Source organism: Canis lupus, chromosome 33, assembly GCF_048164855.1.
Source record: "Canis lupus baileyi chromosome 33, mCanLup2.hap1, whole genome shotgun sequence".
NCBI classification, from domain to species: Eukaryota; Metazoa; Chordata; class Mammalia; order Carnivora; family Canidae; genus Canis; species Canis lupus.
In genome coordinates this window covers 17,136,446-17,149,220 of record NC_132870.1, presented here as the reverse complement: position 1 = coordinate 17,149,220, position 12,775 = coordinate 17,136,446, and the positions used below count along the sequence as shown (strand labels likewise).

Here is a 12,775-nt window from a genome sequence, read left to right as displayed (position 1 = left end):
TTTGGCGCCTGCCTTTGGCCCAGGGCGCGATCCTGGAGACCCGGGATCGAATCCCATGTCAGGCTCCCAGTGCATGGAGCCTGCTTCTCCCTCTGCCTGCGTCTCTGCCTTTCTCTCTCTCTCTGTGTGTGTGTGTGACTATCATAAATAAATAAAAATTTAAAAAAAAAGAAGAAAAAACCCAACCAATGTCCACTAATAGGAAATTACATGAATTATAATATATATAAAAGACATTGTAGTCATTTAAAAAAATTAAGGTATAGCATAAATATAATGTAAATTAAAAAAAAAAAAACCTGGAATATATACAGGCAGGAAAAAAAATGTGAAAACAAACACCAAAAGTAAAAGATTATAGACAATATTGCATCTTTTTTTTAATATACATTTTGAGAAAAAAAAATAGCTAAGCATGAAGAATAAAAAGGCAGAGAAAGGAAACACCGATGAAAGTATACACTTAAAATGTACTTAAGATTTTTACTTAAGTATGAGTACACATTGTACTGTCTTCTATTATAATAATTCAGCACTTAGCCTTCTACCAAGTACTGCATGTTAACTAACACATGCAGACATTAAGAAACCAAAATAACTATCTGAAGATAAAGTTATGATTCCCAATGGGCCACACACATCTTTAAAAAAACCTGGATATCACCCAATGGTTACAGAATCATGATGCTAAAATGATACATTCTGCTCCATTATTCAAAGGATCATACCTTTGATGTTTACCTTTTTCTGCTTGCAGGGACTTCAGAGAACAGCTAGGCAAAGAAAGTCCAGTCCAAAAATGCTGATGTCTTACTCAAGATCATACAACCTGTATAACAGAGCAGTGCTCTCTGGAAATCTTTTTGATTAACTGGAATAATTTTAAAATTTATTCTAACTTATTAATAACTGTTACTCTCAATATGACCACCACACTGAAACGGCAATCATTTTAGAAGACTGAATCTATTTATTTATTTAAGGATTTTATTTACTTATTCATGAGAGACACAGAGAGAGAGAGGCAGAGACATAAGGAGAGGGAGACTCTGATGCGGAACTCGATCCTAGGACCCTGGGACCACCACCTGAGCCGAAGGCAGACACCCCATCCAAGCCAACCAGGTGCCCCGAAACTGAATCTATTTCATTCAGGAAAGAAATTAATCAAGCATTACTTTCCTCCATTCCAACCTCAAAATAAACTGATTGATCATTTTTATTTTATCACTTTTTCTCCCCAGGTAAAACATGTCTCTATTCCTTTGCAACAATCAATAGTCCAGCTTGCTCCTGTTCTCACTGCCCTAAATGCCTGTCTTCCGATACCTCCCCTCCCTTCATCCTTTCCCTTTCCACTAGCTTTTCCCCTTTGGAAAACAAATATGCTCACTTTTCAATAAGCCTGAAACATCATCTTTTGACGCTGCTTTACTGTCAAGCTGTTTCTCTCTTTCCCTTCTTGAAAAACTAGTCTTCACTTCCTTATCTTTCTACTGAAACTGTTAAAGGTCAACAATAACGTGTAATTTCAAAGGAAAGTCATCCGGTAAGACTTCTCTATAGTATTTGATACTGTTCCCTATCGATAAAACTGGAACTGTCTTTCCTTAGCTTTCAGGATGCTATCGTTTCCTATGACTATTCAAGTTATCCTTTATTATCTTTACTGGTTTGCTTTCATTTGTCTATCACCAAACATTGATTTTTTTTTTATTTTTATTTTTTTTACTATGTCTTTCTTGGGAATATTTGTTAACTGCCACGGTGATAACCCCCACAAAGTTGATTTCTCAGGTTCCAACCATCTCAGCTACAAACCTAATGTTCAATCCTCTACTAGACCTCATTTCTGAAACAGAACTGAACTCAACACATTTAAGCATCTTTCTCCAAAATGTACTTCAGTTGACAGTGCCACCCAGCTGTCTAAGCAATAAACATCTGAGTTATCTTTAAACCCTCCACTAACTGATCACCAAATACCATAAAATACTGAAATATAAAACTTCACTAAAACGCCTCCTTTATTCTACTATGATTTTCCTATATTTAGGCTTCAACTAATTCAACAAATTCATCAACGGTCTTCCCATGCTAAAATTTTCTCTAGTTTGTGCCCCAAAAAAGGCCATCCTTCCTGGCATAGCATATAAAGGTCCATCACAGCCCAGCAGTTTACATTTCTATCTTCTCAGTTTCATCTAGACTGCTTTAGAGCAGTCCTCTTTCACAGATAACCTCCCCTTCCCACAGACATACCTCTCCTTCAAGGCAATTATATTTCATCTCTTGTTCACCAAGTAAGCATTGGTTGCTTAGGGTCCACTCAAAGTCATCTCCTTGTGACTTTTCCTGATCCTTTCCAGGAAGAATAATCATTTCTAAATTGGACTGTGATTCTACACTGCTTAATATTTTCCCCCATGAATTATTACATTGTACTATTTTAACTATATATATTTACATGTCCCTTCTTCCTGGTGTTCCTTGAGAATCAAGCTTTGCTCTTTTTATCCTTTATGCATAAAGCAAATAAGCTCTGTCTTCTCTCATTCATCTGCTATTTTTTTTTAATTTTTATTTATTTATGATAGTCACATACAGAGAGAGAGAGAGAGAGGGGCAGAGACACAGGCAGAGGGAGAAGCAGGCTCCATGTACCGTGAGCCCGACGTGGGATTCGATCCCGGGTCTCCAGGATCGCGCCCTGGGCCAAAGACAGGCGCCAAACCGCTGCGCCACCCAGGGATCCCCTCATCTGCTATTTTATTCCTTTGAAACCTGCTATGCTTTCAAAAAAGTAAAAAAAAAAAAAAAAATCCATGTAAGCAAGCAATAAGCATTAATAACTTTGGACACCACCAGGGCAAAATAAGCCCATAATTTAAATTATGCCCTCACATTTAAAGGCTGGATTAAGGAAGTTCATCCTACACCAAAAGTAGTTTCAAGCAACCATGGCTGAAGAATGCCTGACGGCTGTGAGATGGTTTCAAGATCCTAAAGAGGAAAGATATTTTTAAAAATCTGTACAAAGTTCTAGTATCGCCCACTTATCACCCAATACTCCTTCAACACATTTTTACTAAGAGCCTACTACATGCCAGTCACTGCTTTGAGCAATGGTGAATAGGAAAAAAGTCTCTGTTCATGAGGGTCTTACATTCTAATAAGGCAGACACAAATATATATAACAATACGTTAAATACTAATAAACTATATAGAAAAATACAGAAAAGTAAAGCTGGCGGGGGGGGGGGGGTGTTGCTATTCCAGAGAGTGTGATCAGGAGAAGGCCCTCTAAAGATAGTAAATATTTCACTAAGGTAAGAGTCATATGCACATATCAGCAGGAAGGGTCTTGGAGGCAGAAGAAGAAAAGGGAAAGATTGCACTGTGCTTGGCATATTTAAGAAAAAGTGTGGTTGTGGCACAGTAATTGAGAGAGTAGCAGTAAATAAAATCTTAATTCATATTGGTAAAATGAAAAGGGTTAAGCTAAAAGAGTCATTACAAGTAATTTTTACAATTTCCATCCTATTTAAGAAATAGGTGATTTAGACCTGATTTAGACCCTAACACTCTATTGAGTGTTAGAGCATTATTACACAATGGCAGAAGTTGGCATATGATAATAAGGGAAGTAAGGTCAAAATCATATCCCACCAATGATTCCCTAATCTCCGTATCTAGTCAGGATCCTGAACCAGCATCAGTTTCATGCCCTGTATACAGGCCCAAGCTCTAACACTCAATTCAGAATTCCCCATCCCTATGTTAAGTTGCCTTAGGTCCTCTCTAACATGCTAAATTGGAGACAGGTCATTTAATTCTTATTTGAATTTTTAAAGGCATGCCCAACAGGTTAGGATGGGTACTTTATACCTATTCTGATGTACAAAACTACCACTTTTTTCAATTACCTAAATTAAAATTCTTATTTCTCTCATTCCTCCCACATTTCATTGTAAAACTCTGCCCTTTCTTTGAAATTTCTCATCTTTTTCTCCACCTCTACCATCATTTCTACTTCCTAAGTGAATTCTCTCCCTTCAAAACTTACCCTCTAACAAAGTACAGTACTGAAGACTGCTAGACCGAGTTTTTTTTTTTTTTTTTAACAAAGCTGTTTCATCATTTTACCCTTCTGAGAAGGCTTTAATGGATCTCCAGTAACTAAATGTAAAATCAAAACCTAGTCTTTGTTTTCAAGATTCTCCCAAATTCACAGTACCGTCTACAATCATCTTTTCTTAGAGCATAGCTCTCTATTCCTAGTAGGATGAATTCTCACCACTTGCAGTCATATTTCCCAATGTTATTAAGACTAACCATGTGATTCCTAAAGACAATCTCAGTTTATAAGAGAAATTTACATAAAAGGGAAAAAAATCCCAGTAAAGATGAATAAAATCTCCTTAAATAGAAAAAAAAAAAAAAAAAGGTACAGCAGGATCTTCTGATTGGAAGAGACAATTAAGAATTTCACATTACTGAGACTCCCTGGGTGGCTCAGCAGTTTAGCGCCTGCCTTGGGCCCAGGGCGTGATCCTGGAGTCCCAGGATTGAGTCCCATGTCAGGCTCCCTGCATGGAGCCTGCTTCTCCCTCTGCCTGTGTCTCTGCCTCTCTCTCTCTCTCTCTGTCTTTCATGAATAAATAAAATCTTAAAAAAAAAAAAGAATTTCACATTACTAAAATTGACAAATATTCCATTGAGTTACAGTTTACAAAGTGCTTTTTATTCTACATCTGAAAAAAATATTAATCTCAGATTTTAAGTAATGTGTCCAATGTTCCATTTAACTAAAATGATGCAGCAGACTCCTATGGACTTAAAATCCCATGCCTACACATTGGCCTTCCCAGCCCTCTTTAACTACATAAGAAACAGATTCTTATATTTATTGTTAAAATATTAAAGTACCTGGATGTCTGCACATTAACCACAGCATGTTATGCAAAGTAATCACCTATCAAAAGAATGAACAAAGAGCCATCAGTCCTAAGCTTCAGTGGTTCCCCCACAGAATCTGGACAGGTTCAGAACCTTTCATACAAAGCCTTTCAAAATTATGACTCCTCATTACCACATAATTCAACCTATCAAATCAGTCCCCCATGTTCCAATTACCGCCAATGATTTTTTAAATGTTATTCAAATGATAGCATGTAGGGAGTCTGCCATCACTACTGCCGTTTCAGTTAAATAGAAGACTAGCTAATAAGATGCCAACGATAATGACATATGTATTACCAATCTTGTCAGGGCCACATCGATATAAAAGCTGCTTGGGATAAACTGAGTTTTGAAAAAAGAAAAAAGGTACCACTAAAATAAACATTAAAATAAAACTTGTAATATTCCTCCCACCCTTTATTAGAAACTGCATAATACAAACAATTAAAAGTTTATACTCAGGAACTAGACTGCTTGGATTTGAGTTCCAGTTCTATCAGATTCCTCACAACTTAACCTCTCTGGGTCTCATTCTGCAAAATGTGGATGATAACTTACAGGACTGCTGTGCAAATTAAATGAGAGAACGTGAAGCACTCAAAACAGTGCCTAAAACATAAGAAGAGTTCAAATATATCCTGTTAACTGTTCAAAGAACATAGACTAAAATGGAAATGCTAATTTTTGGCTTCCTCTCAAATCTCACTGTCTGTGACCATCTGATGAAGAGGTAAAAATGGTTCATTCAACCTTGAAGAATACCAATTATTCGTTCATTTGCACACCGGTCTCCAGGAAGTCAAGTGCTAGCAAAATCTGAATGTGATCTGCTCTTCATTTGTTCAGAGGTTGTCTTTAGGCACCTTAAGTAAAGTCTGGTTCATATTAAGTCAGTAATATTTTTTTTGGAAAAATACTGCAATGAATGTAAACACCTGGCCAAATAATAGACTCAAAGTCTACATCATTGGACTGAAACATCCAGTTTTTCAGTTGCAACTATTCTAACCTAAGGATGACCTAAATTCAGGTATCACCTTCCATCACTGGGTCATATCCCATATCATTTAAAACTGGAGAAGCTGGGGATCCCTGGGTGGTTCAGGCTCAGCGGTTTAGCGCCTGCCTTAGGCCCAGGACCTGATCCTGGAGACCCGGGATCGAGTCCCGCATCGGGCTCCCGGTGCATGGAGCCTGCTTCTCCCTCTGCCTGTGTCTCTGCCTCTGTGTGTGTGTGTGTGTCTATCATGAATAAATAAATAAATAAATCTTAAAAAAAAACAAAAAACTGAAGGAGCTATAGATGCTCAGTTGATGGTACATGGTGCCTACGGCAGCCACAAAATGATATTTTAAAAGGTAAGGTGGAAGACACTGTATCAAAATGATATCAAGAATAAATACGAGAATCTCTTCTGCCTTTCATCTTTAAAAAAAAAAAAAGAATACCTCTTGGTGTTACATCAACTTGCAACATTGTAACTCACCTGTTTTTTCAGTAATATCTGAATCAGGTGTGCCTGCCCTGCTAACTTCAGCATTCTCCTCTTCGGCACTAAGAGAGATTGGTGAAGAAGGGCCAGGCTGGGAGGGTTGAGGGGCTGCTTCAGGCACTTCCTCAATCTTACTCCTTTTCTCAAAGCGAAAACGGTCCAAGTTGAAAAGATTCATATTGGTAGAAACCACCACCCTGTGGAATGAGGAGCTTTAAATGACCTATCTGCGGGAAAGATAAATAAAACACATAAAGAGAGGCCAAGAAGACAACATAAAACACAAAGCCTTGGCAGGTCATTCCCAAGGCAATCAAGAGCACGCAAACATGCCAGGGGCACAGAATGGCTATTATGGCTGCGCCTCGCTGTTAGGCCACAGTAATAATCGGAAGGGGAAGGTGGACGGGGAGATCTTTTTAAAAATTCCCATTGCTCTTTCTGCTGCCCTCGGTCTCCCCGCTCCCCGCCCCGCCCCGCCTTCCGCGAACCACACGCTGACCCTCGCGCAACCTCCTCTTACCCCAGCACGCGCGGGCACGCTCCCCACTCCAACCCCCCTGCGGGCCGCGCGCCCGCCCACAGCGAGAGGCGCCCCGCGCTACGGAGCTCCCCGCCTCGCCGAAGGACGTGCCAGGGCCCGCGCCTCGGTACTGCGGGGACACAAAGGGGCCAAAGGAGGGGAGCGGCGGAGGCCGAGCTGGCGGGCACCCGCCCGGAAGTTGACGCGGCGCGATCCCAGCTGAGAGGAAGCTGATAGGATCGAGAAACCATGGGGAGGGAGGGCTGGGAGGTGGGGAGTGTGCTGCGGCATCTCTCTGCAAGCGGCCTCGCTCGCCCTCTTTCTTTCCTCGGTACTTACAGTCCTGCAGGCTCGACGCGATGTAACAAAGGTTGAAACAAAAAATAAATAAGGAAGATAATTCCCGGCGAGGGGCGACGGTAGCCGGGCCGGGACCTTCCAAAACACCACGGAGAGCACAGGCGAGCGCGCGGTGATGACGCAACACGCAGCCTAGGCTTTTTTTTTTTTTTTTTTTTCTTCTCTCTCTCTTCCCCAGCGACGCGCGAGCGGAAGATGCCTCGGCGCGCGCTGTTGCCATGGTTACTCGTCCCCGCCTCTACGCCCGGGAAGCGCGCTTAGGGCCTGTTTCTCCAGGTTCGCGAGAGAGTGGTAACACGGAACGGTAATGCAACAGAACAATAACAAGTGGTATGACATTTGATACACTGTAGCATAATATTCTGTATGATGTATAGAAGTGTGACGGTAACATTGTGCTAGATGTTTTACGGGAAGAATCTCAACCCCTTACAAGAAGCCTTTTATTTTTTTATTTTTTTTAATTTTTTTATTTTTATTTTTTTTAATTTTTTATTTATTTATGATAGTCACACAGAGAGAGAGAGAGAGAGGCAGAGACACAGGCAGAGGGAGAAGCAGGCTCCATGCACCGGGAGCCCGACGTGGGATTCGATCCCGGGACTCCAGGATCACGCCCTGGGCCAAAGGCAGGCGCCAAACCGCTGCGCCCCCCAGGGATCCCTTTTTTTATTTTTTTTACGTAATTAGGAAACTGGGGCCTGCGGATCTTAAATAGGTAGATGTAAAATGTTGAGCTTCAGAGCGTTATGAACTGCCTCCCCACTGTTGCCTGGATTGTTCTCACAGTGCACTATGACAGTTCACCTGTCTTGACGGAAATACTTCCCTAAGAACATTTACCCTTTTTGTTCTAGCATTAGGCTAAACAAGATTCCCTGTTTTAATTCGAGTCTCTGGTTGGCGTTTCCTTTAAAGAGAAATGTCTACAAATCGTTGTTCTACCACAAATACTGGTCACTGTAAACTTAAATTCGCATTCTATCATGTAGATCAGTGTTTTGTTTTTTTTGTTTGTTTATTTATTTATTTATTTACTTATTTATTTATGATAGTCAGAGAGAGAGAGAGAGAGAGAGAGAGGCAGAGAGTGAAGCAGGCTCCATGCACCGGGAGCCCGACGCGGGATTCGATTCCGGGCCTCCAGGATCGCGCCCTGGGCCAAAGGCAGGCGCCAAACCGCTGAGCCACCCGGGGACCCCGTAGATCAGTGTTTTGAACCATATAATTATATGCACCCACAGTGTTACCAAATGCGGGCACATTAAAGAATTGAGCATCTAGACCCATAAAATTCGGGATCAAAGCCTGAACAATTGTGATTTCATTATACCTATTTTTGATATTCCTATGAAATGCACCAGCTTTATGAATGCTTGTTACCTGATGGGATTAAAGAATGTATCAACATACATAGTAAATCATTGTTGGCGGCAAAGAATATTTGCTCTAAGAGCTGCTCTCGGCAACTTTCAAAGATGCAATACAGTATTCACTATAGTCACCCACCATTCGGTACGTGTAATTTTAAAAAAGAATATTTGCAAAAATAAAATAAAAAATAAAAAAGAATAAAAAATAAAAAAGAATATTTGCTTTATAGTCAGAGAGATCTAACATTGAAAATGATTCCACTAGCTGGATGACTTTGGGCAAATTGTATTTAACTTCTATAAGCCTTAGTTTCCTTATCTTTTAAATGTGGTTGATGATACCATTGACCTCTTAAGGTAATTTTCTGCAACCCACTGTTAACCTCTTGACGTTTTACAGCGGGGGCAAGAGTGAAAATGGAGACCCATACATCATATGTATGAATATTGAAACATGAATAGAGTTAACAAAAATGTAAAAATAAAATATATTTTATTGTACTATTTTGAAAATGACCTGGAAAGCCAGGTTGAATTTAGAATTCCTGTATTAGACAGAATGGGGATGGTTCAAGAAAAATTGGTTGGTGCCTGTATCCTGCCTTCCCTGTATCATGTTCTCCCATTCAGTTTGATACCATTGTGCTTGTGTATATGGACACCAGCTCAAATGTCCAACTATGACCCCACCTAGGGTTCCTATATTGTTTAAAAAAAAAAGGCTGTTTTGTTAAATATGGATTTTATATAAATAATACTTTTTTAGTGTAAATATGTACCATGCAATATTCAGAACCTGCTCATATTAAAATTTATTTATCTGTTTGAAATTCAAATTTAACATGCTACCCTGTATTTGTCCACTGCTTTGTCACCTCTTGGGCCTACGAGCTTTTTTACTACTGTTGGGTCGAAGTATTTAGATACTGGAAGCACTGTTGGCCCTCACCAGAAGGACCTGGGTAAAGCCACTCAGCCTTCTTGGAGCTGTGTGAACAGATTTCAAAGACCAAGTACTCAAATGCATTGTCTAAAATTGAAGACAGATTCAAAATGAACCTGTCTTTTTGGCCCCACAGATCCTTGCTCTTTGGGGTTTGGTATAGCAGGAAATGAGCCAGATTGTGTTCTGTAAAGCAGTAGGTGCAGTGCATGAACAACTCTTGCCCAGTTCAAAGGGTGGGATGGTTCTGTAGCATTCGCTGACCTGGGAGAATTAGAATTTTCCATGTTTGGGATTTTGTCTGATTGTGGATCAAAAGGTTAAGGGAGTATATAACAAAATATACAGATTGCCTTAACAAAGTACTACAGACTGGATGGGTTACACACAGAAATTTAATTTTCTCATAGCCCCGAAGGCTGGAAGTCTGATATCAAGGTGTTGGCAGCATTGCCTTCTGAGGACCATGAGGGAAGGATCTGCTTCAAGCCTCTCTTGTTGGCCATATTCTCCCTGTGTCTTTATGTAATTTTCCCTCTGTACCTGTGACTAAATTTTACAATTTAAAATTACCACATTTAAAAAAAAATAAAAATAAATTTTAAAAAATTACCACATTTTAACTTAATTACATCTTTAAAGCCCCTATTTCTAAGTATAGCCACATTTTGAGATACTGGAGGCTAAGACTTCAACATATGAATGGAGGGGGCATAATTCAGCATGTAACAGGGAATAAGAGGGTGGAAGAATTTTCTATATGAACCTAAAATCTTCTGGAATGATAGCAGGAATTGGGACTAAAACTAGTTCTCTGATTTTTCTTCCTTCTGACCCTCAGAATGGTCATTCTCCAAAAGTCAATCCTTGGTGTCCTGTTTGTCTCACTCTACTCTTTCCTGGAGTACACTAATTATAGTGGTGACTAAATGTATTCGTCAAATCTTACTCAATTATAGACTTTAAAAAGCTTAATTAATTCATGGTATGAAAGTGTTCTGTTTAGACTAACACAATTAATAATTATAAGTATGATGTATTCATCGACATTTTGTTGCATAACAACCACAAAATTTTAGTTGCATAAAACAATAAACTGGGATCCCTGGGTGGCGCAGCGGTTTGGCGCCTGCCTTTGGCCCAGGGCGTGATCCTGGAGACCCAGGATCGAATCCCACATCGGGCTCCCGGTGCATGGAGCCTGCTTCTCCCTCTGCCTGTGTCTCTGCCTCTCTTTCTCTCTGTAACTATCATAAATAAATAAAAATTAAAAAAAAAAAACAATAAACTTGATTGGCTAAGGTGGTTCAACTTTGGGCTACAATGTCTGTCTGAACATAGTAGATGCTAAATAAATATGTTTTGAGTTAATGAAAAAATACTAACAACTATATAAGATGCCTAGGTATACAGATAACCACAAATTTTAAAATAAGCTAAGTGTCTTCAAGATGTTACATAGCATGGAAAAACAACATAAACTGCAATTAAAATTTTGTTTTAATTTTTTATGTAAGCTCTATATCCAGCATAATGCTTGAAATCACAAGATCAAGTTGCATGCTTGAAATTGATTCACCCAGGTACCCCTTAACCCAGAGTTTAAAAAGAAAACCCTCAGGAAAGAGGTGATACAACTCAGGAAGGGAAGAAAAGTAAAGGAAAAATATTTAAGAGATGAAGATTAAACTAAATGTAACATGTTGATAAATAAACATAACAAATAATGCCTAAAGAAAAAAGAAGTGAAATGGGAAAAAATAAAACTTAAAAATAGGAATGTAAACAGATTTCAAGAGAAAATAATAAATGTTGACTATAAGCAAAGAAGATCCAACATAATTATAATAGGAATCACTACAGAAGAAAACCAAAATAAAAGTGTGGAAGAAATAACTAAAAACTGTAATTCAGAAAACATTTCCTGAAAATTATGAAGATTTGAAACCATATATTGGAAGAGCACATCATTTACCTTAGAATATCAACCTAGATGGCCAACACCAAGACCTCTTCTAGTAGAATTTAGACTTAAAAAACTTTTAATTTCTTGAACATTTAGACAAAAATAAGGGTCTATAAGGGAAAGAATATTATATCACCATCACAGTTTTAACAGCAAGTCTTTATTATGAAAGAAAATGGAATACTGTATATAGGAGGCTCAAAGAAATAAACTGTGATCCAAGGATTTTATATTGAGCAAAACTGCTTTTTCAAATATAAAGGCACAGATAGACTTTTAACATCATACAAGAACTCTGTGGATATTATTCTCATGAGCACTCCTACAGAATTTATTAGAGTATGAATTTAATAAAACCGAAATATCTACGGTACCAATGATGAAAGGATATTGAGCATTAGCTATATGGTTATTTGTAGAACAAAGACAATAAGAGGTTTAAAAGGAAAAGAGTAGCATATAATGGTTGTATGATCTATCAGTGCACACCTCTTAAAATTGGAAGTGAATGGTAGGAAAATATGAAAAAGTATTTTTAAAATTTTCAGCAATTGTGTTGGAGTATGTATATTAGTATTGTTATTCTGAAACTTCTGTGTGTACATTTTTGGATAAAGCAAATAACTCTATTATATCCTGTTTCTTTAGAACCTAGGATTTTCAAGTAAAAGAAAAGAGATACAGATGTATTAGAAAGAGATTAGAGTGCAAATCCTAGAATGCAGGGTGGTCATTTATTTGAACTGGTAATATCTGTAGGAACCTATAAGGTTAGATACACACACATACATACACACACTTCTTGGAAAAAGAGCAGATGCTGTCCTAGGACAGGAAATGTACAAGATGAGCCTGGAATATCTTCCTATACCAAAAGCAAGAAAGTTATCAAAGACCACTAATATCATGTCAAAAAGATTCAGGAGCTAATTTAAGAAGTTCCTACTACTGGCCAAAGATGAACTAGTTTGAACTTGCATAATATTAAAAATTATAATTATTTGAAAGCCATCAACTATGTTTAAATACATGAGTTCTTTATGATATTTTTAAAAAATTAGTTGTTTTTAGAGAATAGAAGGAAAAGATAATTCATTATTATGAAAACTGGTAAGTGTAGGAAAAGAATCAAGCTTTCACATTGCTTTTACTCTG

General features: G+C 38.4%; 1 protein-coding gene and 1 long non-coding RNA gene across 12 annotated transcripts in view; one reads left to right on the top strand and one right to left on the bottom strand.

Annotated features, from left to right (window-relative positions):
• Positions 1–7,474, bottom strand: part of SMARCAD1 (SNF2 related chromatin remodeling ATPase with DExD box 1) — a 78,262-nt gene extending 70,788 nt beyond the window's left edge. For 2 of the 11 annotated variants that reach the window (XM_072810235.1, XM_072810227.1), the window contains exons 1-2: positions 7,318–7,474; positions 6,450–6,682 (exon numbers count right to left, since the gene is read on the bottom strand). Coding sequence is in view for 9 of the 11 variants with exons in the window: in XM_072810227.1 (XP_072666328.1) it covers positions 6,450–6,633 (184 nt within the window). In the remaining 2 variants the exon portion in view is untranslated. Of the gene's footprint in view, positions 1–4,929; positions 4,976–6,449; positions 6,683–6,978; positions 7,200–7,317 lie in introns of those variants that run through there. The other 9 variants (XM_072810229.1, XM_072810230.1, XM_072810225.1 and 6 more) reach the window with 7 other exon arrangements.
• LOC140623707 (uncharacterized) overlaps positions 6,997–12,775 on the top strand; it is a 169,840-nt gene continuing 164,061 nt past the window's right edge. The window contains exon 1 of the long non-coding RNA XR_012023268.1: positions 6,997–7,668. This is a non-coding gene — a long non-coding RNA (uncharacterized lncRNA). The remainder of the gene's footprint in view (positions 7,669–12,775) is intronic.